We start from the raw sequence: 27,591 nt of genomic DNA, 5'->3' as shown, positions 1-27,591 counted from the left end.
TGTAACATTTGTGTAATCAAAATCTTTAAAAAAAAATTTTTTAAAGATGCCACAAGATACAGGTCTGAGAATACTTCTAAACATGAAAATTATCACAGATACCAAGATCTGCATTTTGGGGGAGGAAAGGCTTTTTCCATTATATGTGCAACATGAAGGGCTCATAAAGTCTTTTAGTAGCATCTGTTAGGCAATGTCTTTTCATGGTCAAGAAAGGATGCCATGATACGTGGTGTATCTGTAGGGAAAACTTCCAAAACAATTCTAGCTAGTGGCTAATACTTTAAAGTTGAGAAGTAGTGAGTCAGCTGCACCAAGGTATGTCCTTCAAAATAGCAATAGAAGCCTAAAAATTACAACAGAAAAAGCCCTGAAGCCTGTGAGCCAACGCAGAGGCGGCCAGGTTCTCCAGTGGGTGCTGAGCTGACACTCAGAGGCCCAATCCTGAAATACAGGTGCACTCTTCCAAGTCAGGGCCTCCTTGGCAAAACTCTCCCTCAGAAGATGCTGATCTCAACCCTTTCTTCCCAGATGCACTAAAAGTAATGGCCCAATACAAGGTTTTCCATCTCTAATCTGCCTAAATTAATATCACTCCCTGAGGCATTAGTATTTTTTAAGAACTCATAAAATTGTGGCTTTAGATATCATATCACCTTTGTAACGAGATCAGGGCCATTCAAATGTATTTCCGACGAAACCAGCTGATCTTTTAGGAACTGCAGCAAAGCTGTGTATGCACATTTCTCGCGGTTCAAGAAAGCTGCTGTGATGGCCTCCACTGTCTAAGACGTTTTATAAACACACCCAGTAGTGCTTTGGAGTCTCTTTAGCCTGCTATCTTGTTCATTTATAATCTACCTTACTTTTTAACACAACCTAAAATAAAAAATAGTGTGAATTTTCTCATTCTCCATACTAGACATTTTAAGTATTACCTGCTAAAAAAAAAACAACCATGAAATAAAAACAGTATATGAAATAGAAAAGGGAGAGAGTTCAAAGACTCTCCTTCAAAAATTGTCTCAACTAGGCCACAAGTCTCCTTCTTATCGTCTACAGTAAAATCAGAGTTGGGTGATATGATGTCCTACCAAAGACCAGGGTCCTTGATTCTGGTTCAGTCTACTGTTGTTTGGGAGATCCTTTGAGATGCCAGCTGACCTCTCAAGCCCTCAGATTCCACGTGTGAAATCAGGGAAAGATCTACTATCACAAGCAACAAAAGCAAAAAGAGATATATTGTACTTTGGCAAAATTAAAAATGATTTTGCTTCAAACGACACCATTAAAAAGTGAAAAGACAAACCACAGGATGGGAGAAAATCTTCAGAAATCATATAACCAATAAGAAACAGATCATCCAGAATATTTAAAGAAGTCTAACAGAAAAGACAAATGACCCTATTTAAAAATAGGCAAAGGATTTTGATAGTCATTTATCCAAAGAATGTATATCATAGCCAACAAGTGCGTGAAAAGATACTCAACAGCATTAGTCATTCAAGAAGTACAAATTCAGAACCACAGTGGAATACCACTATATGCCAACTAGGATGGCTATAATAAAAAGTCAGATAACAAAAAAAATCATCGAGATTTTGGACAAATTAAAACCCTTATATACTGCTGGTGGAAATGCAGAATGGTACAGCCACTTTGGAAAACCCTCAGGCAGTTCCTCAAAATGTTGAATATAGAGTAATCATATGAAACAGCAATTTTACTCCTAGATATATACCCAAGAGAATGAAAATATCAATCCATGCAAGCACTCATATATGAATGCTCATAGAAACATTATTAACAGTAGCCAAAGAGTAGAAACCATGCAAATGCCCAACAAATGATGAATGGATAAACAAAATGTGGTTTATATCGGCAATGGAGTATTATTTAGCAGTAAACAGTAATCAATACATGCATGGATCTTGAAAACATTACACTAAGTGAAAAGGGTCTGACAAAGAGTATCACATCTTGGTAAGCAGATTTGGCTCAATGGATAGGGCGTCTGCCTACCATGTGGGAGGCCCAAGATTCAAACCCAGGGCCTCCTGACCCATATGGTGAGCTGCCCCACACACAGTGCTGATGTGCACAAAAGGAGTGCCATGCCACGCAGGAGTGTCCCCTGCATAGGGGAGCCCCATGCGCAAGGAGTATGCCCCCTCAAGGAGAGCCACCCCGTGTGAAAAAAGTACAGCCTGCCCAGGAGTGGCACAGCACACACAGAGAGCTGATGCAGCAAGAAGACACAACAAAAAGAGACACAGATTCTCGGTGCCGCTGACAGAACACAAGTGGACACAGAAGAACACACAGCTAATGGACACAGAGCAGACAATGGAGGGGGGGGGTTGGAAGGGGAGAGAAATAAATAAAAAATAAGTCTTTAAAAAAAAAGAATATCACATCTTTATGATGCACACGAATTGTACAGAATAGGCAAATCTATACAGGAAGTAGCTGAGTGATGGCCTTGGTCTGGGGGAATGGGCAGTTGGGACTCAATGCTAAAGGATACAGGGTTTCTTTTTAGAGTGTTGAAAATGTTCTAAAATAGACTGTGGGCATGGGTGCATAACTCTATGAATCTATTAAAAACCACTGACTTATATTCTTTATATTTCATATAGGTGAGTTGTATATGTATAATGTGAAGTCTATCATTATAATGATATATTACTACATACATTTATTTCTTTATTAGAGAAGTTGTGCATTTACAGACAGTCATGCATAAAATACAAGATTCCCATATACCACCCCACCACAACCATCTTGTATTAGTGTGAAACAATTGTTAAAATTGATGATAGCATATTTTAATAATTGTACTATTAACTACAGTCAGTGGTTTAACTTAGGGCTCACATTTTTGTGTATTGTTGATCCATGGATTTTTAAAAATTGTTTTCTGTTACCATAAACACAATCTAACATTTTGTCCTTTTAATCACTTATTAAGATATATATATTTCAGAGCTGTTATTTGCATTCACTATGTTGTGCTACCATCATCATCATCCATTACCAAAACACTTCCATCAACCCAAAGAAGAACCCTGCACATTTTAAGCCTTAACTTCCAATTCCCTATTCCACGCCATCCCCTGGTAACCTATATTCTAGATTCTGACTCTTATTAGTTTGCTTGTTCTAATTGTTTTGAATTAGTGAGATGATAAACATGTCATTTTGTGCCCAACTTATTTCACGCAACATGATTTCTTCATCATGGAACTAAATGGCTTAATTCCTATCAAGTAAGAAACATACTACCTGGCCTGAAATACACCCTCAATAAATGCAAGCTCCTTCTTTCCTTCCTGTTCTCCCTCTGTTGTATATTTTATGTCCTGGATTCTGCAATCTAAGAATTTCATCACTGAACATATTTTTAAAAGTTTTGCTGAAGGTCCTAAAATTTTTTTCAAAAAACGAAGATAAACAAAGGACTATTTTCTGTGAGGAAGGTGAGGGTCACTAGAATTTCTCTCAGGGCAGATGGCTTCACAGCAACAAGATGAGATAGCTAGCTCCACTGGGGCACTGGGAATGGGCTTGCCTAGTCCTCTCTTCTTGAAATGTGGAATAGGGGTGGCATCTGGCTAGGAAATCTCAATGTCTCTAAAAGTTCTTCTAACAAAAAAGAAGAAGGGTCTCTTAGCCATATATACTCATTTGTCTTTACTATTTCCCTCTTTTATTCAATGTCTTTTTCTAGTTGCATCACGAGCTGGTTCTTGGTAGAAATCCCTTGGTGCCAGGGAGGCTCATCCCCGGAAGTCATGTCCCATGCTGGGGGGAAAGTAATGCATTTACATGCTGAGTTTGGCTTAGAGAGTGGCCACATTTGAGCAACATGGAGGCTCTCAGGAAGTGTCTCTTAGGCACTCTGCAGTTCTAGGCCTAGTTGAAATTTCCAGCACACAGGTTTATAAACATAGTCATCATGAGGGCTATGGAGACACCCAGGTCCTACAGTTATGACAGATGGTTCAGGAGTTCAGTGCCTTGCCAGTGGGCCCTACTTTGGAATTTGTGCTCCTATGGAGTTGGACTCAGGTGTGACCTTTCTACACATGCCTCTTCTGTCACTTTTGCTGAACCTGTGGTTGGTGCTGGGGTTGGTCTATGCTTGGGAGACTTGAATCTTTGGACTGAATTTGTGTTGGCTGGGTCCCGAGGCTCAGGGGAGTTAGAGCACCTACTCTCTGGTCCGTTGGACTTGCCCATGTCGGCTAACAGGAGGTGGGTATGGTCAACCACCACACCAGGAACCAAGAGTGTCTACAACTGCAAGCAGGAAAAGTCCATCCATCAGCCATGTGAGATCTAAGCCTCCTCTCAAGTTAGAGATGGAGTGGGCATTGCCTTTCCAGGGTCCTCAGGATGGAGGAATAAAATATGGATTAGAGTGGACTTATTGTTATTCTACTATAGAATTATTGTGACTCTAGCAACGGAAGAAACTGTATCATTGATGTGGAGACAGTGGCCATGGGAGTTGCTGAAGGCAGGGAGAAGGAAAAAGAGGTGTGATATGGGGACATTTTCAGGACTTGGAGTTGTCCTGAATCATATTGCAGGGACATATGCAGGACATTATATATCCTGCCATAACCCACTGAATGGACTAGGAGAGAGTGCAAACTACCATGTAAACTATAATCCATACTGTATAGCAGTGCTCCAAAATGTACTCATCAAATACAATGAATGTTCCACACTGATGAAAGAACTTGATGATGTGGGAAGAGTGGGGGTTGGGGAGTGGGGCTATATGGGATCCTCTTATATTTTTTAAGGTAACTGTTTGATCAATGTGTCTTTTAAAAAAAATTTAAATCTATTAAAAAATAAACAAAAAAAAAGGGGGAGAGTGGGGATTCATTTCTGGGATTTAAGATTAAATTAAATGGTAATTGAGATATAGACAGCAAACCTTTCTTTTAACATTCTATAACTTTATTTTCTAGACATATGATAGATGTCATTTATAGAATCAATGGACAATAATTTGATTACCAGGATATTGTCTTGTAAAAACTAAAGACTGGAGTTCATGAATGGGGATGCTAGAGAAACGAGTGCATGTATTAACAGTGGGAAACATAGCCTTCAAAAAATTCTTAGTTTGACATGAGCATTAGTGAAGAAGCAAAACAGTGTTTTGAAAATTAACTTTTGAAGATAGAAAATTCACATATCTTAACTGAAATGATTCATCATTCATTTATGGATCCTTCTCTTTTTCGTTTTTCCAATCTTATCAGAAGTATTTTGAAATAAAATTAGAATATGTCACTGTCTAAATATACCCAAGAAAAGAGAAGAAAAAGAAAAATACCACATAGTTAAAAAGGCACATTAAACAATCTGTTTTCTATATTTAGCAAAAGTCTCACCCCTTTTCAAAGCAAACTAGAAAGTTAAGAGTCAGCTTCAGATTCAGCAAAAACTGTACTTTCCAAGTTTTGCTGGTCAACAAGGCACACATTCAGGACAACCACAATCTGGTGCTGCTCATATCCACGGAGGTATTTAAGGGGTTGTTTGATTGTTACCTGAATATATTTGTGAAATAAACGGAATTATTTCTTTTAACCTTATCCCTTTTCCTCTTCACTATTCAAGTGCTTTGCTCACATGTTTACAGCTTGTTAGTGCTACAATTGAGGTTTCTTGACTCTAGCTTTAGAATACTTTTTTCTATAGCATACTGTTGTGGATAAATGTTTCCTCTATATCATGTTTTCAGAAAATACAGAATTAAATTATTTATATTTCCTGATGAATTATGATTTTAAGAAATCGTTCCTAAATTTTCTCTTTTTTACCTTCCTATATAATAGCCCAAACTAAATAAGAAGTAAATACTGAAACAATTATAAACTTAAAAAAAAATGAAATCTGGGCCAAGATCTGTGAGAAGGAAATGGAGAGAGGTGAGCCCTACATTTTGGGTAGCTGCAGATTTTAGAAGAGATGAATGGGAAGTTAAGCAGAACATCTGACAAACTCATGGGCCTAGGGAAGGAAAAATTGGAGAAAGAGACCATTTAGAAAGGGAGCCATATTAAAGCCCCTTGGAGCTCTTCCCAGCATGTAAAGATAAATCAGAAAGAATCCAACATGCACAGAACACTGAATTACCACATTCCAGAAAGTGGAGGCAGCTTGTGCTGGACTGCTAATGCCTCTAGCCACCTGCCAGGAGCAAGCACAGATTTGCTCCAAAGAAAGAAAAGTCATCAAAGGTTTTGAATTTTTCCTACAATTTTCCAATGGATTATTAATAGCAGATTAGACATAGTGAGAGAATTTTTAAATTGAAATATAAGTCAGAAGAAAATTTCCAAAGTGAATTAAGAAGAGAAAGTAAGATGAAAATTACAGGATAGAAGGTGAGACATAAAACAGATATAGTGGAAGATTACATTCAGTTGGAATCCGAGAAAAGGAGAAAGAGAATGAGGCAAAAAATAAATAAATGAAAGAGATGATGGCTTCAGTGTTTCAAAACTATAGAGGGACCTAAAGTCAAAGACTGAAGAGATACCACCAAAAACCCCACTAAGAATACTTTTGGAGAAAGTCACCCCTTGGTATATCATAATAACACATGAAAATCAAAATCCAAGAATCAAGTTTAAAAGCATCTAGAGGGGTGAGAAAAACTTTCACAGTAGTACTAATTAGATTAACAAGTGTCTTCCCAAGAGAAGCAATGGAAGTCAGACATAGTGAAATATCTTTATATGCAGAAGGGAAAAAAAATTCCAACTTAGAATTGTATAAGTAGTAGAAATATCCTACAACAGAAAATATGATATAAGGTCATATTCGGATTTTTTTAATTCTTGAAGAAATTTGTCACAAGAGAATCATACTAAAAAGAAAATTTTAATGTTGCTTTTTAGGCAAAATAAATAATTTATAGTTGGACATCTGGGGTTAAAGGAAAGAATGAATCACAAAGAAAAGAGGGTATTTATAATTATTCCTAACTGAACATTTACTGCATCTAACAACAATAATAATATCATGTAGATTTTAAAATATATTTAATTATAGCACATAATGACAATAGTATTTACAAGTAAAAAGGAGGAAATATGGAGTTAAAGTATACTAAGGACCCTGCATTGTTTGGGAAGAGGTAAAATCACCACCTCAGATATATTATTAGAAGAAGTACTTTAGCAAGATCATTCAATATAAAATCATTATATTCTCATAAGTCAGTTGCAAAGAGAAAATTATGTTTTAAAAATGTCGTTGATTATAATAGCATCAGAAAATATTAAATACCTAAGACAATTAAACAAATATGTACAAGATTTCCATGCAGAAAATCATAAAATCTTGAGAGAAATTGAAGTAAATCTAAATAAATGGAAAGATAATATATATATAGGTGGGAAGAATTATAAAGATGTCACTTTTCAAATTAACTATTTCAGCCCTAATAAGAAGTCAAATCAATTTTAATGGCAATTGATAAAATTCTAAAATTTATCTGGAAATGTAAATGGCCAGGAATAACCAAGCTGATAGTAAATGAAAAGAATAAGAACAAGAATGAAAGATCTGCTCTTATTAAAACTACAGTAATGAACACAGTGAGGTAAGTATACAAAGAGAGATAAATAAACCAACAGCATAGAATTTAAGGTCCAACAGCAGATCCATGCACTCACAAACAATTTAGAACAAAGATGCTGCTGCAGAGCAATAGAGCTGGGGAAAATAATGAAACATGACCCATACTTCCCATGATTCACACACAAAAAATCAATTCCAGATGGACTGTGGATCTAAGTAGCTGATTATTGCAACACACTTAACCTACCATAAGTGTACATCTATAATGTATAAATAGCTTCTACAAATTAATAAGAAAAAGACAATTCACAAGAGACTTGTGCAAGCAGTTCACCAAAGAGGGTCTCCAAGTAGCCCAAAGAGAAAGATGCTCAACCTCACTAGTAATTGGAGAATGAAATTCTCCAGAATGAGATGCCACTGAACTCCCACCAGGCAAGTTCCCATGCATTACTGGAACATATGTAAATTGGTATAACCACTTTGGAAAACAGTCTGGCATAATCAATGAAATTTGAGCATTCACAATTTCATTTCTAGGACTACACTCAATATTTTTATGTGCATATATTCACAAGAAAAGTATGTATAAAAAAGTACATAGTACCATTACTCATAAATGTCCATCAGTAGTAAAATGAATAAATAAATCGTAGTATATTTACACAGCAGACTGTAACTCAAGCATAACAATGCTCAGTGACATGGATGAACTTCACAAAAGTAATGTTGCATTAAAAAAGGCAGTCTTTTAATTATCCCATTCAATAAGGTTCAAAAACGGGTAAAATTAAACTATAGTTAAATAAGTTAACAGTGGTTTTCTTGGGATGGAGGGAATTAATGACAGGAAGAGGGATTTCTTTGACAACATTCTACTTCTTTGCCTGATAATAGTTACATGATTGTTAACTCTCTGGTAATTTACTTAGCTGTACATTTATATATTTTTATTTGTGTGTGTGTGTACATACAAAACAGCTATAAAAATTACTGAGAGTTTATAAAATTATTGAGAGTTTAGTAAATCTTGTTACTAAAAAAATAAAGTATGAGAAATATTCTAAGGCTTCCTAGGACGCTTGTTAAAATTAATTAGAGCCTATAAGAAGATCTAACAATTGAGCTTTGACAATTAAAATTCTCACATAATCTTCAGGCATTAGGATCAGTTTGCCTTGAGATACCTGCTTCAGTCTTTGTTTTTAATTTCACTAACCAGCAACTGGTGATGTAAAACTTTATTAACTATTTTTTAAAGAGAAATTTTCATACCCCCAATATCTTTTCAGATTTCAGACAAAAGAAATGAGAGGAACTGGACATCTGTCCACACTTTTAAATTACATCGTCTGTATTTTTGGAAATTCAACCATAATTTCCTAATGGATCTTATAGAGAAGGAGTAGATCATATTAAGTAGAAATTTGAAAGTTCTACTGCTATCAGCTATAGTGTGGCCGTTTGAGTCTTTTGTGGACTCCAGAAAATCTTGTTTTTAAAGTTAATCCATTCCTGTGCATGTAAACCTATTATAGATGGACCTTTTGATAAGATTCAGTTAAAGGGCCTTCCTTTTGATTATATTACTTCAGTAGAATGTGACCCAGGGTGGGTCTTAATCCTCTTACTGGAGTCCTTTATAAATAGAGGAATTAAAAGCCACACACAAAGGCTGCAGAGACAGAAAGAAGCCTCCAGAAGTTGACAAACGCAAGGGAAAGAGAAGTCACAGATGGAGCAGCTGGAAGCTGAAGGCAACAAGACTCAGAGAAGAACGAAGACAGGAGAGGACACTGCCACATGCCTGATTGCCCACAGCTGCAGTTCAGGAAAAAAGAATATCCTGATGATGCCTTGATTTGGACACTTTCATGGTCTTAGAATAGTAAGCTTTTAGACTAATAAATTTCCATTATAAAAGCCAACCCATTTCTGGTATATTGCTCCCAGCAGCTTTTAACAAACTAAAACATATAGTAAATACATTCTCCAATTAAATGATTACAGCATAAAGGAAATGCCTCTCAATTTCAAATCTAAGTAATGGCAAGGTGTTAGAAAGGAAAGAATCCCCTCTGCCATTCTTTCTCTTTGCAGTCCTAGAACCTTTTACAATTTGACCTCTCCTCTTCTCTTTCTTGGAAAGCTTTTCCCATGCATGTGTTGAGATTTGGCTTAATCCTATTGATTGTAAGTGCCAAAGCATAATCTGAGTACTTATTTAGAAACTATTTCACTAAAAGTTATAGTTCTGGATAAAGAAGGCATATTGGTAATGGTCTCAAGACTTTCCAAGAAATCCAATAGATTTAAATGGTGAATGGTATACAATGTGCCTAAGAAAAATAATTTATTTTTTCTCTTCTCTATTTGAACTTCAAGGACAATCTGTACTTGGGGTTTGAGAGGTTTTGGGAACCATGAGCAAATGGCCATAAGCAAGTACACTGATTCAAAAGGTTTTTATTGGGTTCCTGGCATACATCAGAATGAGAATAATAATACATGCCAATTATGACATAGTCAGGGTGTAATTCAAAGCTCTCCCAAGGGAAAAGACAATGGGCAGAAGTGCTCAAGGGAGGCTAAAGAGAGATGAATGATCAGAATTTGGGTAGAAAGTAAGGAGAAGAAAACATCAAATGGGGGATATAAGAAGAGCAAAATTCTTCTGCCAGAATGCAGAAGAGACTGATATGGAGAAAGAGCTAAATGTCACAACTGTCATGAAGGTTTCATGTTGGGGAAGCTTGTGAGCTAAGAGGTTGGAGCTAGACTTGGATACAGGTGGGGGTCTTGGGTTCCTTGATGCAAGCAAAGGGAAGCTGCCAAACATTTTGGAGCTGGGTAATGGGTTGATGAAAATGATACTGAATGGTAGTCAACTTGGCAGAAACAAGTAGAATGAAATGGAAGGCAGAAGGTGCATTTCTTGCCATAGAAGACTCCTGGGTGTTGGATTAAGCAACTCCAAGGCTTTTGATTAGCAATTTGGAGTCCTAAAATACGAATATCTGTTACTAGAAATCTCCATAAAAATATTCTTCCTCCATAACATAGGAGTGTAGAGAAGGGGTGACACAGATGCTCATTGACAGGGACTTTAGAGATGAGTCATTTGTCATCCTAATTATTTACATGGGAGTTAGGCAAGCCATGGGGGAGAGGTGGCTAGGGTCTCTCACCAACATCGCAGGCCAGGGGTTTCAGGAATGTGACCACAGAATGGGGCTGTTTTCTACCCATTGGTTGTTTAAACTTCAGGAGAAAGTCAAGGTGGGGGAGAGACCCAGCTCAATTGTCACTTAGCATTTTCAACCCAGACTTTGCATTCTTCATCATGCCTCAGGGGTTACAAAGCACTTGTATTTATCTCAATTACAATAAACTTCATTCAGGAAAAATAAAAAGCTACATTGAAAGCAAACATACATGGTCGCAGTTTAGTAAAAATATAGCAAGAGCAGAAAGAAGAACAGAAGACATCTTATCAGTCTTTAGAGAGTTGAACCAAAGATGACAGTGAAGGTAACCTTAAACCAGAGAATGCCAGAAAAAGATGGCCTTGTCCTAAAAAGGCAGCCTTAACTGCAGATGTCTAATTCCTTGAGAGTAGGGCCCAAGTCCCAGGAACACGGGTGCTGACTGCTCTCACAGTAGTGTAAAAAGGCATCTACTTCTGGGGCGAGAAGAGTACCATTGTGGCAAAAGTCTCCACCACAACTTAAGGGACCCAACTTATGACTTTCTTCTCTCGCCTTCCTTCCTGTCTCCAAGGACCATAAAGGTCCTCTTGGCTGCCCAAAGACAAAGGTTTCATGTCATTAAACATCAACTGGCTAAATTCTCCCTCGCTCTTTTTTTTTTTAATTTCTCCCACCCCCAGCCCCGTTGTCTGCTCTTTGTGTCCATTCACCATGTGTTCTTCTGTGTCCACTTGCATTCTTGTCAGCAGCACTGGGGATCTGTGTCTCCTTTTGTTACATCATCTTGCTGCATCAGCTCTGTGTGTGTGTGGTGCCACTCCTGGGCAGGCTATACTTTTTTCACACAGGATGGCTCTCTTTGTGGGGCACGCTCCTTGTGCATGGGGCTCCCCTACATGGGGGACACTCCTGCAATGCACGGCACTCCTTGCATGCATCAGCACTGCACACGGACCAGCTCATCACATGAGTAGGAGACCCTGGGTTTGAACCCTGGACCTCCCATATGGTAGGCAGACACTCTATCAGTTGAGCCAAATCTGCTTCCCCTCCCTCACTCTTAACTTTTCAATAACTAGCTTGAGAGAGCATGTCCTTCTCAGCTGATCCATCAAAACCTATGGGTCTCCTTTAGCTATGGCGAAAAGGGATGTATGCTTCATGATGAATTGTCACAGTTCTTTAGACAACCTAATGCAGCAAGTCATTAATTTTGAGTTTCATGAGCAGACTATCTGGGCTAGCATGGCCAGTGCCCCCTTGGCAGTGTGGAGAGGGATGATACATGAGCAGAGGCAGGACTCACCTGTGGCAAAGACCACATTCCTGGAGACCAGGCGGTGCTCCACTATGGAGAACTGGGGGAGCTCAATCCTTTCGACTCCAGTTACAGCCTTGTCTCCACCTCGCCAGTAGAACTCTATGTCGTCCGTGGTGTAGCCATCTGCCAGGAGAGAGAAGCAGGAACACAGGACATAGGAAGTCATCCCATCCCTCCTGATACTTCTATTTTGTATAAATGCAAGCTTAAAGGAACTTTTATTAGTAGAATGGAAGGGACAGCTTTCCTAAATTTGAAGTAGGTTTGCTTTTCTGTCATAAGTGTCATTAGAGGACTCCCCTTCAGATATTCCTATCAAACTCTGCTGTTTGATTTTCACCAAACTGGTGGTAAGACATTGAGGAGCTGGGGCACTCAGAGTTCTGTTGGTAAAGCGTGACTTTTAGAGCTTGCCTGGTCATCGTGTAGAAATGGTTGCATCAGAAAATGAGAACTCAAGTATGAATTCTGGAAAGCAAGTCCCCTCAAAGTCCCCTCAAAAGTGACAAAAATTAAAACACTGAGGACCAGCTTAACCCATCCAGGCTGGCTAAGATGAAAAGCTCTCACAGAAGAGCGATCTTCTCAGCATTGTAGGATGGTTACCCCAGGTGGTCATTCCTGACCATAAGGCTTATAAATGCCTTTATCTGGGACAATATGGGGCCCAAGAGATTTCATAGGTGGTCTCATCGGAAAGTGGTCATCAGCCAGATATAGCTGCTCCAAACCCAACTCTTCATATAGCACCATGCACCCCCTGGGTAATTAATCAATGCTTCTTGCAGATGGCTAACATGACCTATGAAGTTGATATTACCTGCCACAACCCAGGAATCTGCTAAAGGATTAGGCCACCTTTACCATCAAGGACAATTAAAACACAGATCATCTCAAGATAACAGACTTCTTAACAATTTGAGCAGGTAATACAACAAAGAGGGACACGTTTGATATTTGACACTAGACAAACAAGTGGTCCTGAGCCGTGGGGAGGTGGGTCTGCACTGTTTATGCTACGTCTCTGGTCTGATCCCCCCCTGCACCTGGAGCACTGGGGGTCCCACCCTCTGTCTCTGCTCTTCCCTCTGACTTCCTTGTATTCTCTTCTCCAGCCAGCAGCCCTGATGTTACTTAATAAAACACATTTTACCGCATCACCTCTCTGCTTAAAACCCTCAAATATGCCTCACATTAAGTTTAGCAAAAACAAAGCCCACAGGGACCTCAAGAACTAACAGGACTGGCTCGGGTGTACATTCTCAACACATCCACACCTCTCATTTACCCCAGCTCAACCCACCAGACCTCACGTTGCTTCTCAGACCAGCACGCTGGGCCCAGGCTCCTTGTCCTCCAAGTCTCCTCAGCATTCACTCCTCCCACATTTGCATCTCCTCAAGGCCCTCTCCAAGAGTCCTGCTGAATGAGCAACCCCACAATCACCTGTTCTCCTTTTATGTTCATCAGAGGATTTATCACTCCTCATTTGGCCCCTTTGTTTCCTGTCCTCTCCTCTGGACCCTGAGTTCCACGAGGGTAGGCATTTGGTTTACCTTCTCTCTGTATCCCTGTGCTTACAACAGTGCCCTCATGCAGGCATTTGGTGGATGACTTAGTGGATGAATGAATTTACCCTCAAGCTTGAAGTGACTATTCTTTTCTTTTTTTTACCATTCCCAATACAGAGGTGTGTGTAGTCAGGTCACCATGAGGAGAACCTTGTGTTCCACGCAGGTGCTTTACCCACAGATCCTCCAAGTGGACAAGGATCTCACACCCTCCTAGAGAATATTTTACAACAGAACTGCTTGCCAGCCATCCACCTCGGATCAGACAGAATCCATAGTTTTAGAGACCACTCATTACATATTTAGACAATTGGAATAAAAGATTCTTCCTTACATAGACCCGAAATTTGCCTTCCTCAATTTTCATTCACTAGTCCACATTGTGCTCACCCATCACCCAGAATCTAAGTCCTTCAGCTCTAGGAAAACAGTCTTCATCTTTCTCCAAAGCCTACTGCCTCCTTGTTCAATACCCCCAATGATTCAACTATTCATCATTTGTCATGATTTCATATCCCTTACTTCCCTTCAAAGCACATCTCTCAGAAAAGGTAACCATGACGAAGGTGTGGAAGTAAGGGGCACACAGTGCTGCTCTAGACGCTGGCCTGTTACCAGTGTGACTTCTCAATATGTTTATTCACAAAGACACACTCACTTCTCAACACAACTGCACCAAGTGACAGTGCAAAGTCATTAGCCACCAAAAAAATTCAGTGTAAGAATGGACAAGCCTGAATCCACTCAAGACTAATGATGACACAGGCTATGAAATAGTAAGATAAACAACAATAACAACAACAACAAAGCATCACCCCATATGCTGGGAGATGTAGTTTGGGGAGCAGATGGGACATTTGTTTGTCACATGATATAGATGCAACTCTTACGCTCACATAGGAGTATTCAATGCTGAATTATCAATAAAGCATCAGAAGGCTTCTCAAATTGAAGAAAATTGCCGAGATGCAGAAATAGCTTGCTCGTAGAGCTGAGTTCCTTACGGGAAATGAGTTTTACTCTGGCTGCCCGGGTCCCCGCAGCATAGCCACTCATGCGTGATGAAGCACATTATAAGAAAACTGCATCTCAGTGTTTACTCTCTTCTCACTGAATGGACCATTTCAGCAAAGCAAACTGATGCTCTTAATCTGGTTAGGATGTAGAGCTCCTCCACAGTGAGTCTCATCTCTGCCTCTCTCTTTTTTATGACAGTAAAATTTATGAATGGAGGTTTAAACCTCAAATCTTTAAGAAAACTACATCAACCAAACTATACATGGCTTGGCAAAAGATTCTGAATAATCACAATAAAGCTCAAAAAGCAAAATGGATGGAAAGGAAATGCAGATGTAGATACACACAGCTTTCAATTTCCAGGGTGCAGTTCTGTTCATCCAGGGGATATCTTCTCAGGTCCATCATGCACGCTGCTGTCGTGGTGATTCTAAAATACATAGAGGGAAGGAAGATATTAAGGATGGGCTAAGAAACAGAGCAGGGAAAACTGCCTCTAGATAAACAACCCCTTCCCCAAAGTACACCTGGACTAAAGATACTTCACAATATGTACTGAGACACTTGAATGAATAAGAAACTGCTTTCACGAGCTTCATGAAAAATACACAAAAAACCCACAACCATATGACTTCAAATCCTATAAAAAGCAGTCCCTGGGACTTGTTGACCTTGGCTAATCAAGGGCAAAGGAAGGGGTTTTGATGACGCCCCATCTTCAAGTTTTGTTCTGCCCCCTTGTCTATAGCTCTCTAAACTTTATAGTACAGAACAAAATTTACATATGGGAACAATCTTGATTAGTTAAGATTCCAATTCTTTGGCTTTCCACGGGAAGGGTCAAAGTTAGCTATGGATCCACAGGCTGCACTTAGGAACTCTAAACCAAGCTTCTGCTTGTGCCGTTTTACTTTAGTTGTCTGTTTGGCTGAATTCTAACACTCCAGAGTTTTTTGCTATGAGATCACCTATATTTTCAAAGAGAGTTTTGGCTTCTGTGTTATTGATTATGAATAATAACTAGGAAGGTTAGTTTTTCATGGGCCCAGGTACAGCCATGGTAAGAATTTATATCATGGCCCAAATACAGTCACACCTCCACCATCCAGTGGTAAAGCCCACCGCACATTGAGAGACAACACTTCTGGGCATATCAAGTCCATTTTCTATTCTCTACAGCCTTCTCTCAGGGAAACCAATGTCCCCAAGGCCACTTTTGAAATTTAGACCTTTGGGCCACCTTTTAAAAGTGTTAGAATTCCCTAGAATATCATCTTTCTCAAGGTGACTGGCTTGGGATAGATTTCAGCTTCAAGAACAGCCAACCATCAGCTGGTCAGGCATCTATGATGTGGTCTGAGGTAAAAGGCAGAGTGGAGCCACAAAGGATTGTCTTTTGTGAAAATGAATTAGATTGTAAAGATACCAGTGGGAGCTGGACCTGCGAGAGACAAGTTTAGAAAAGCATAACGAAAGTTGAGAAAAGGCAGAGTAGATGGCTGAAGAGTTGCCGTGGTGAGACCAGAAGGAGAAGAGCAGAGAGCAGCAGCTACGGCACAGGGGACACCCTTGCAGGGAGTGTGCTGCCCGGCTCCTATTGCACAAGGGCATTGTGCCACTGGCAGTCTTGGTTAAACCCATTCAATGGTGGGTCAAAAGGATGAAGAGAGAAGGGCCCTTCTTCGAAAATCCTTCTTCATCTTGCATCCACAACATCCTCCAGGTTCCATCTTTCTGGAAGACTTCCAGCTTCCTCTGGATATTGCTCCATGTGAATATTCATGACAAACCTACTCCCACTCCAGGCTATGTGAGTAGCTCTGCTGCTATCAGGCAGCAGATCTTAACCAAAACACCTGTACCAGGCATAAGCTTGGCTTTGAAGGCTCATCTCCTTTAACCTAAGCCCAGGTGCTAAGGGAATAAGGGTGTAAAACAGGTCCTCCTGTTAGCATCTGGTTAAGACACAAGTTGAGGAAACGTCTACTTTTCAGTGACTGAGGAGAGCAGTGAGGGTAAACATCAACACTTTTAGCAAGTGCTAAATTTATTCATACCCAGTATCATGCATGTGCCATGTATACATGCATTCTAAGATCCATACCACCGGGAGAATTGTGTCCTTCCCAAGTGCAATAACGCTTCCAGCTATCATTCTAGGAAGTGCATTATATTCCATAATCCAAACTCAATACACAGCATTTTGGTATATTTTTCTCTATCCTCTGATAGTCTGGCCAGTTGAAATACCAGTCTCACTGCTTTAAATTCTGACAGGTTCTATAGCAGATTGACAACCCAACATCCATAAAAGATGATTATGATGTAAGATTAGCATAATGTTCTGCTAAAAATATGAATTTTTGTCAAGAAGAGAGGAAGACCTTTACTGGAAGTATTCAATAGTTTAAATTATTCCTGAATACCTATTCACCTGAACTGAGTCCATAATAGGGATTACTCTTTCATATTGTTTGTATTCTTATGCATTTCCTAATACCACACTTAACCACACACACAAATGCACACCCGCCCTAATTGGGGACAGCATATATGTCAAGCTTATGCTTTTTGTGACATTCTATACTGTTTCACAGGGGTCTTTGGAAGGGGAACACGAAGTAAAAAGAACAGGTGAGAGGTCCCCTTCTCACAAAGGCAACTCCTATGTTTTCCCAAAGTAGAGTCATTACTCTCATTCCAGTACAACACCAGCCATTAAGTGGAGCCTTTTACCTATTTACTTGTAGAATAAAGTAGAAACGTCCATTCATTACTCTTCTTCACAGGGAAGAAATACTTGGAAATACAGGTTCCTTCCCAGACCACCTGGCAGGGGCTACTGTGGAAATGTGGCTGTTAGATGGTCAGAAATATGACTTATTGCCACAAGCTTTGCCCGAAATGTCCACTGGTGGCCAGCCAAGATATAAAAGCACTCATACCAGTGTTGCTGGTGAAGGGTTGAATGTGAGCTGAGTCTGAGTTTCACACTCACAGCAAATCATGGGGTAAATGCACACAATTTCTTTCCCTAATTGCCTCTTTAGATTCACTGTCAATTCACAGAAGAGAGATTTTGGTGTTCAATGTGCATATGGATTCTTACGCCCCTGGCTGACCTGAGGAGGATGGTCTCCTTCCATGACCAGCTTGCTCAGAGAGGCCTTCTAGAACTATAGTATCCCAGCCCCCAGATATCTCTCCTCCCATTACTCCATTTTCATGTTTCATCATACTTAGAACCATCTACAGTTGTCACGTCCATCCATTTGTTGATTTGTTGTGCCCTAGCCAGCCCCGGGTGAGTGCAGGAGAGCAGCGGCTGTCTTCCCTGTTCACACCAGCTCCTCAATGCCCAGAACAGCGTCCATGCACAGAAGGTGCCTGAAAATACTTACTGAGCAAATGCATATGGGGACCAGGTGTAACCAAGAAGCAAAAGGTGGAAAGAGAAAGGAGGTAGCTTAGACCTCCTTGGCTTTCATCCCCAAATATAAGTGTTGGAGAAAATATGGCTCTTACTGGGACACGCAGACTGATTGACCATAAGCAAAGAATTTATTTATTGCGAAGCTCTCCCAATGGAGGGGATCTGAAGAACAGACTTCAGGCCCCTCACCAGCATGGTGGGGGTCTGAAGAGAGACTTCAGCCCACTCCTGTTAGGGGGGAACTTGAATTTATACAGAACTTTCCTAGGTGGGGAAATGGTAGTGGGAGGAGGTTTGAGGGTCTGAGTGAGGTAATGGGAGGGGGTTGAGGGAGTCTGGCTTCTTGGAATGCTGCAGGAGCAGACGTTCCTTTTGAGCTGTAAGGTTTTAAAGGGTTTGTAAATAGTGAAGTTTTCTGTCATACCTCTGATATGCAGGTAGAGGTAGTAAAGGTCTCCATCTCCCTCTGATATGCACATGGTGAAGATCTCTATCTCCCTTTACTCCTGTCTCTATGGGGTTCCCTTGTTTAACCAGTGGGAAAGTGCCACACGGGGGAGGGGGCTTACCTTTTTCCCAATGCATATCAGGGGAAACTGAGGTACAGCTTGCTAATTATTGCAAACCTCTAACAGTAAGCATGAGCAGGAACACCTGCCTTCTACCAGGCACTCCCCCAGTAGCTTGGCCTTACATGGTCACTGACCCCCTGTGTCCATTGGTAGTAATGCTTGGATTAGATGCCCTCTGTTTTCAAGGTTGAGTGGTCTCTCTCAAAACATTGTAGGCTTGAAAATTTAGTATGCCCACGTTGCCCTCCCTCAAGCTTTAACAGTTTCAACTTAGTGAGGGTCATGGAGAAATGCAGCCTCCTGCATTTCGGAGGGTTCTGCCTCTGTTTACAATCTTGTTAAATTCACAGGGCCCAGGAGACAATTAACAATGAATTCTGCATGGATACAGGCTTGCCCTTGGAATGCCCAAACATCTAAGAACTCTGGGCAATGGCCACCTAGGGTACTGTTTGCAGGCAACCAGTTCACCGCTTTCTAGTGCTCTGTAGTAATCATACTCATCTTCTTTGTTGGTTCCCTAGATGCCAAGCACATTGAGTGACAGAGGCTTCTACCATTTCTCCAGGAACAGGCACTCAGATGCTGGGGTTGAACACCTAATTCAAATAATTCAAATGGACCATTCTTCTAAAGCAAGTGCTCATTATTCAATGTGGAGAAGGGCCAGGACATGGGCCAACTTTTAAGTTATCCTGATTTTTTGTTATGTTTTGTTTCACAAAATATATAATTTGTTTCACAAAATATATAAGAAAATACATTCACAGAACTGTCCACCCGCCCTTCCTATGCAGACTCTTTGAGGAAGTTGGTCGGGAAACTTGTTGTGGACATTTGATTGCATTAGCAGCAGCCTTTCTTCCTCCTTTCCTGGAATGCACTCTCATTTGCAATTCTTTTGTAATTCTTTTCACTAAAGAGGGCATCCCTTGGCCCACCCCTTGAATCTCCGTCTGGTGGTGATTTGCTGTGCCTGACAGAATGTGTGGAAGTGAAAGTGGGCCACTCCCAAGCTTAGGCCCCCCAAAGGCATTCTGTCTTTTTGGCCTTCTCATGTGCCCAAACAAGTCTAGAAGGGGACTAGGGGACACAGGAAGCAGGACCAAGGTGCCCACTCATCCCAGTCCAGACCAGCCTAGAGCAGGTAATGGGCTACTCACCTTCTGGCTGTGAGCAAGCCAGTTAGGATCAGCAGAGATGTTCATTAACCACCCAGAAAAGTGCAATGAACACATTCTATGACATTGAGGCTTTATAGCTGTTGTTACACAACACTGCAGAGGCACTAGGTAACTGATACAATGATCAATACAAGCAACTTCACAGGTAGAAAAGGATAAATTATTTTAATAAATACAAATTACAACCTGGCTTTTATTAGGATATTATTAAGATTAGGATATTTATTATTTATTAAGATAGCAAAGCCCTTAGTAGATATCATTTTGCTGAATTAGGAGTATCTATTTCTTTGTTTAAGTTCACTATCATTATACGACTATAATCTTTGTGAAATGAATAGTCACATCTGGCAAACTAGACAAGCCCTCCGAATTGTCAATCTCTTAAGAGAAAACCACACAAAGGCCAAAATGGCAACAACTCTGAAAACCGAAAATAAGAAAAAAGTTTATGCTGGACCTTAGTGCACCTGCCAGGAGGTCCTTGAAGGTAACACCAGCAGCTCAACCCTCTGGGGGAGGTAGAAAGAATGAGGAAAGCACTTTGCCTCACCCCAAACATCTGCATCTAATTATGGCACTTGGAATTTCACAATCCAGACCCATGTCTTCTTATATAATAGCAATTAATCACATGTGACTATTCATTTTTAAATTGTAAATAAGAAAATGAAGGGGAAACGGACTTGGCCCAGTGGTTAGGGTGTCCGTCTACCACATGGGAGGTCTGCAGTTCAATCCCTGGGCCGCCTTGACCCGTGTGGAGCTGGCCCATGCGCGGTGCTGATGCACGCAAGGAGTGCCCTGCCACGCAGGGGTGTCCCCCTCGTAGGGGAGCCCCACGCGCAAGGAGTGTGCCCTGTAAGGAGAGCCGCCCAGTGCGAAAGAAAGTGCAGCCTGCCCAGGAATGGCGCCGCCCACACTTCCCGTGCCGCTGACGACAACAGAAGCAGACAAAGAAACAAGAGGCAGCAAATAGACACAGAGAACAGACAACCGGGGGAGGGGGGGAACTAAATAAATAAATAAATCTTAAAAAAAAAAAGAAAATGAAAAACCATTAAAAATTCAGTTCCCCAGGTACACTAGTCACATTCTGAGTCTTCTACTGGTGGCCACCATATTGGTGCAGACATAGTAGAACATTTCCATTACCACAGCAATTTCCATTGGACAGAGCTAGAAAAATAGCTCTGAACCAGACAGAATGAGAGCTGTGTTCCTAATCTCTAACCTACCAGCTCTTCCTCTTTTCTCTCCCTCTCCTTCTTGCTCTCAAAAGCTTTAGAGAACACAACTCCCAGCACAAAACTGGGGAGTGGGGACAAATTCTAGGGACCCATAGGCGCTAAGGTAAGCCATCCCAGCTAAAGTCAGATATCCATAGGGCTTGAAAGTCATGAATACAGCCATGGAAGATGTTATTACCCCTATTCAAAGTAGCACACACTGTGCCTGATTCCATGGCCTCATCAGTTAAACCATCAATCTGAGGGAAGACCTGTCCTAAATGAATGCCAATTAGGCATTACAAATTGAGTTCATTAGCCTGATCTTCAGAATGTATACCTTAGAGGCTAAAGCTTCCAATCTGAGAGTTGAAGAGGCCAAGAGTATCATATCAATATGCCATTAGAAAATCACTTTGTTTCAATGGATCTGTGCCGTCTAAGGATAAACATTTGGAATAAAACGAAGAAATGTTCTCTGGAAAGTTATGGAAGTATAGAAAATGAATGTTGAAAAATTCAGAAGAGATATATCTGAAGGTGAAAAGGTATGAATGGATGGGAGAACAAGGAGACAGAAGGAAACAGCTTGACATGAAGGCAGAGATGCGTAGAAGCAGCAGTTAAACTGAGAAGAGAATAGAAGGACCCTCAGCTAGGGGTACTGAAGAACAAACAGTAGAATTGACCTGTTGAAAATCATTTAATGACGTGGATGGCTTCTTGAACTTCAAGCACACAAGTCATTGGGAGATTTTGTTAAAATGCAGATTCTAATGGGAACTCTGCTTTCTGCATAATTTTTTCTGTAAACTTGATAACTGCTTTAATAAAAAAAATAGCAGTCTGATTGAGGTGGTCTGAAATTCTGAATTTCCCAGATGATACCCCCAGGTGTGCCTGAGGACAACACTGTGAGTATCGAGAAGATGGCAACTGGTTAAATTTTCCCAAAGGCAGAAGAAGACAAGATTTTAAAAACAGAGAAATTGATAGATTCAGAAGACAGAAAACAGGTATATAACATTTATTAGACAAAAGGAACAAAAACAAACAAAGCATACCAATCAACAAATTAAAATTAAACTTGAAACAATAAACCAGTATTTTAAAAGCAAGGGGAAGAGGATATTTATAAAGATAGAAGGAATTAATTAATAGTTTTATGATGTAAAATCAAAGTCTAGCTCTTTTAAAATATAAATAGAACAAAGATCTTTTGATGCTACTGTACAAAACTATAAATGGAAGAGAGAACATAATATGTTCTCAGGAGTTTAAAAATATAAGTGCAGTCAATACACAAGTAAATGAAAAATTAGAAGTCCAAATCAAAAGGACATTTTCTAAGACTGATCTAAGAAGAAAACCTGAAGAGATCCACAAGTATAGCAGGAATTGAGATTATATATATTATATAAAATTACTTCCAAAAAGATTGAATATGAAATATATATTTATGGGTAAATGCTTCAAATAATGGAAGGAATATTAGCCCTTTGAAGAACAGATATTTCCCATAAAATATAACCTTTTTAAAACATAGAAAAAAGAGAGACATCTTTGACAAAACACAAGAGAAATCCATAGACAAATAGAATCTGTTAATATATTTAACCCAATCTATATGGTACATACCAAAGAAACTTGTAAGAGGGCCCTGTAATACCACCTCCCCATTGAATAATATACCAGAGAAATTTAAGTGAATTGTTTTATGGTTTTGGGGATCTTTAGAGAAGTCACGGTTGTTGACAGAAATCAAAATAGGAGAGAGAAGGAACTTGAGAAGAGATTTTTTGGGACAGTTCCTACCCATTCTCATGAAGTTTGGCTCCTTCCAAGTGGGACACAAGGGGAGGACTGGGAAAGTTAAGTAGCCTTGAGTTGGCAAGAGAGAGAGAAGATTGAATGGAAATCAGCCAATTAGACTTGGAATATGGGCACATTTCCTGTGGTCCAGACATGAGTTACATGGAGAAAATGGAGGGCATAGAGTCATGTAGGATACTCTTGAACAGGGGATCCATCTCTCCATCACCTGGAGGAGTAAAGGGATGGAAGAGGACTATAAAAGATGGATTCTTAGAGCTGGAAAGAGTCCCAAAGAGCTCTGTGGAATACAAAAACACCCTCCTAATGATAAAGGAAGATTTCCCCCAGGAATTCAAAGACAGATCGAGGTAGGAAGTTATTATATCACATTTACAGGTGAAATTTTATAATGATCTTATAAATAGAGATGAATTAACAAAATCTATTTCTAGTTTTTGATATATAAAAAGTAATATAAGGTCAGCCATCTCATTAACAATTAGTTTGCTGAATAACTACCTTAAACTAAAAAAGTGCAAATTGTGGTTCACGGTGAGTATAATGGCTAAGTTCATGTGTCAACTTTACTAGATAGTGCTGTCTGGTTGTTTGGGTAAGCAAGCAATGGCCAGATTGTCACCATGAAAATATTTCATGTATTTAAGTCATCAATAAACTAAATGCACTTATGGCTGATTACAACTACAACTACAATCAAATAAGGAGATTGCTTCCAAGCAGTTGAAGGCCTTAAATGAAGAACTGATGATTTCAGTAGACAGAGGGAGGATTTCCACCTCTACTTCAGTCTGCCAGCTTCTCTTGTGGAATTCATTTAAAACCTTCATTGGAATTTCCAGCTTGTGGCCTGCCTTACAGAATTTGGACTTGCCCATCCCCACAGTCATGAGAACCAATTCCTAATAATAAATATGTATATTTATTAACATAGATGTATATTATGTTTATATATTTACATATATTGTGTGTGTGTGTGTGTGTATATTCTGTTGGTTCTGTTTCTCTGAAGACCACTGATAAATACAAATTTGTTACTAAGAATCATTCTTAAGAATTGGAATCTTAAGGATGAGATTTCTGAGTTTTTTCTGGGGTTTTGGAAATTGGTTCTCTAATCTGATTACATTCAAAGGCAACCAATGACTCTATTTCCAAAGATCAAGATGGCACTGAGATCCATGGCATGAACTGACAATAGAGATTTGCAAAATATCACTGCTCAAAATATAATTACTCAAATGCTTATTATAAGAAGCCAGGCTCTGAGTAAAAGTGCATAAACACCTTAACAGGGTTTCCTGGAGTTAAGGAGAATAATGTCATTGGCTGGTTGTTTTAAATATATGACTATAATTGTTAAAGAAAGTGATGAACTCAAAGCTTCAAATTCCCAGCTTAAGTACTATATGAAGTATATAAAAGATTATATGTTTATCCTAAAAGAAACTCTTATTTCTTCTAGCCACAGACTTAAGATTTCTGAAAACCAGAACCAGAGTCTGGTTGTGCAACACACACTAAATCCTCAGTCTTGCAGAGTGTCTGCTGTTAAACGAGGGCACTGATAGCAGAAGAATGGAATCCTGAAAATTAGAATGGAGACATATAAACTGATAATGGTGGCAGTGGGAACATTGAAACCCAATAATCTGCTGAGTCTCCTTTGCCAGATAAACCTGTAGTTGTCTACCCTGAGGAATCAGGCTCTCAACTTCCAAGCAGACCAGAGGAATCAGCCACCCAGCTTATACCTGAAAATATTAACTCTGCTGTGCCTATTAAATCTCCCCTGAGGAACCAAACCTCAAACCTATGTCTGAAAATATTAATCTTGTTTTACCATGGAATGCCCTGAGGTAGTTGGCTTACAAGACAATTCTAATTCTTCTCATGACCTATTCTACCACCCTTCTTTTCTTCTAGACCTGTAACTACACTGAAATCCCAACATGGCCCAAAAGGTAAGTTACAAATCCTGACCCATAAGGAAGTATGCTACACTGCAAAAGAACTGCACGATTTTTCCAATTTATATAGACAGAAATCAGGGGAATATGTGTGGGGATGCATGTTAAGGGTGTTGGGTAATGTTGGAAGGGACATAAAACTGGATCAGGCTGAATTTATTATTATGGGCCCACTAAGCAGAGATTTTGGATTCAGTGTTGAAGTTCAAGGGGTTAGAAAGGGCTCTAGCAGTTTGTTCGGGTGGCTGGTTGAAAAATGGACCAAAAGGTGGCCAGACATTACCTGAGGGAGAGATGCCAGAAATGCACTGGTAGATGAGGGGATCCAAATATTTAGAGATTGTAATGTTAGAGTGGATTTATTATGTAAGATCTGATCACACACCCAGGAATGTCCAGAGGACACACCTATGACCAGGACTGTAAGGAATAAATTTGTGAGACTAATTCCATCTTCCTTGAAGAGCTTTTCAGTTGCTCTTCTCTGTAGGTCAGATATTACCAAAGGAACTGCTGACACTGAACTCAGATCCTTAAAACCAATGGAGATGATCAGGTCCCAGGTTGACAGAAGCTAAGTGGCAACATTTAAGTACCAAAGACAAGGTGGGCATAACTACCACAATGAAAAGGAGACTCAAAGCAGTAATCAAAATACTTTGACTCACACAGACCTGTGGCACTGGCTGATAGATTATAGGGTACATGGAAGTAAAATAGATAGGTAGTCTACTAAATTCTTACTTGACCTGTACGAGCAGAAGACTTCTGTGAACAAAAGTGAACAAAAGTCTAACTTGATTTACAAAAACAAAGAGTTACAGACCCTCACTCAATTCCCAGATCTGAGATCATTTACAGAATCACAACCCTTTAGAAGGAAAGACCAGATCTCCTTGGGGAAGGATCCTGTTACACTGCCAAAAACTTACACTGTTAATCTTCCTCCCAGCCTTACCCAAAGTGTCCTATGGCCTTTTATCAGTATAACTAAGATTTGAGGAATAGAAAATTATAAGACATTTCAGGGATCATTAGATACTGGCTCAGAAGTGACATTCACTCCAAGAGATGTTTTGGGTCATCACTGTAATCCACTAGTCAGATGGCAGGTGATCAATGGACTTTTTCCTCAGGTCCATCTCACAATGAGCCCAGTGGATCCACAGCTCCATTGTGTGATTATTTTCCCAATTCCAAAATGCATATTTGGAATAGACATACTCAGCAACTGGCAGAATCCTCACATTGTTTCCTGGACTGGTGGAGGGCTGTTTTGGTAGGAAAGGCCATGTGGAAGCCACTAGAACTTCCACTACTTAGCAAAATAGTACATCAAAAACAATACCACATTCCTGGTGGGACTGTGGAGATTAGTGCTAACATCAAGGACCTGAAGGATGCAGGGGTGGTGATTCCCACCACATTTCCATTCTATTCTTCCATTTGGTCTGTGCAGAAAACAGATGGGTCTTAGAGGATGATAGTGAATTATTGTAAACTTAACCAGGTAGTGACTTCAATTGTAGCTGCTGTTCCAGATGTGGTATCATTGCTTGAGCAAATCAACACAAAACCTGGTACCTGGCTTTTCAGTTATTTATCTGAAATATTCTCTTTTCTAGATACTTCTTAGTAAAGACTAAAAGAAATATCTGGCAAGGCCAGCAATATACCCCACATCAGGGGACTATCAACTTATCAGCCCTATCTCAAAATCTATTCCACAGAAAACTTGATCACCTTTCCCTTCCAAAAGACATCATATTGGTCCCTTTTATTAATTACAACATGTGATTGGACCTAGTGAGCAAGAAGTGTCAAGTACTCTAGACCTTTGCATGCTAGAGGGTGGGTGGTAAATTCAATAAAAATTCAGGGGCCTTCCTTCTCAGTGAAACTTCCAGGCATCCAATGGTATGGGGTAAGCTAAGATATCCTTTCTAAGGCTAAAGATAAGTTGTTGCATCTGGCACTGTGCATTGCTGGCCTCTGGTTTTGGGGAGAACATAGTCCCCACTTGGATATGCTATTCTGTCCACTTACCAAGTGACCAGAAAAGCTGCCTGTTTTGAATGGGGATGGGTACAAGAGGAGGCTCTGGACAGGTCCAGACTGCCACACAAGCTGATCTGCCACTTGGGCCATATGATCAGGCAGATCCAAGGGTGTTAGAAGTGTCATGGCAAATGCCATCTGGAGCCTTTGGCAGGCCCCTATAGTGAAAGTCTTTAGGACTTTGGAGTAAAGCCCTGCCATGCTCTGCAGATAACTATTCTCCATTTGAGACAATTTTGGACCTGCTACTGGGGTGTTGGTAGACACTGAATGCTTAACCATGGGCCATCAAGTTACCATGAGAACTGAGCTATAATGAGCTAGGTTTTTTCTGATCCACCAAGCTATAAAGTTGGGTGTGCACGGCACTTAGTCAATAATGGCAGTAATATATATGAGATCAGGCTTGAGCAGGCCCTGAAGCACAAGTGGTCCAAATGCCCTTGACCACCCCTAGTGCCACATTCCATTCTCTAAACTACCGGTACGGCCTCTTGCGGAGTTGCCACTGATCAGTTGGCTGACGAAGAGAAAATCCAGCCTAGTTTATAGGCATTTCTGCACAATATAGAGATACCAC

General features: G+C 40.0%; 1 protein-coding gene across 4 annotated transcripts in view; it reads right to left on the bottom strand.

The window, feature by feature from the left end:
* The window catches only part of GABRB3 (gamma-aminobutyric acid type A receptor subunit beta3), a 230,996-nt gene that overhangs the window by 22,794 nt on the left and 180,611 nt on the right, over positions 1-27,591 (bottom strand). For all 4 annotated transcript variants that reach the window (XR_009185252.2, XR_009185251.1, XM_058294816.2 and 1 more), the window contains exons 5-6: positions 15,080-15,162; positions 12,130-12,267 (exon numbers count right to left, since the gene is read on the bottom strand). Coding sequence is in view for 2 of the 4 variants with exons in the window: in XM_058294816.2 (XP_058150799.1) it covers positions 12,130-12,267; positions 15,080-15,162 (221 nt within the window). In the remaining 2 variants the exon portion in view is untranslated. The remainder of the gene's footprint in view (positions 1-12,129; positions 12,268-15,079; positions 15,163-27,591) is intronic.

The sequence above is a fragment of the Dasypus novemcinctus genome, chromosome 3 (genome assembly GCF_030445035.2).
Source record: "Dasypus novemcinctus isolate mDasNov1 chromosome 3, mDasNov1.1.hap2, whole genome shotgun sequence".
NCBI classification, from domain to species: domain Eukaryota; kingdom Metazoa; phylum Chordata; class Mammalia; order Cingulata; family Dasypodidae; genus Dasypus; species Dasypus novemcinctus.
Note: the sequence above shows the minus strand (reverse complement) of the source record. Positions and strands in the feature narration are given on the sequence as shown.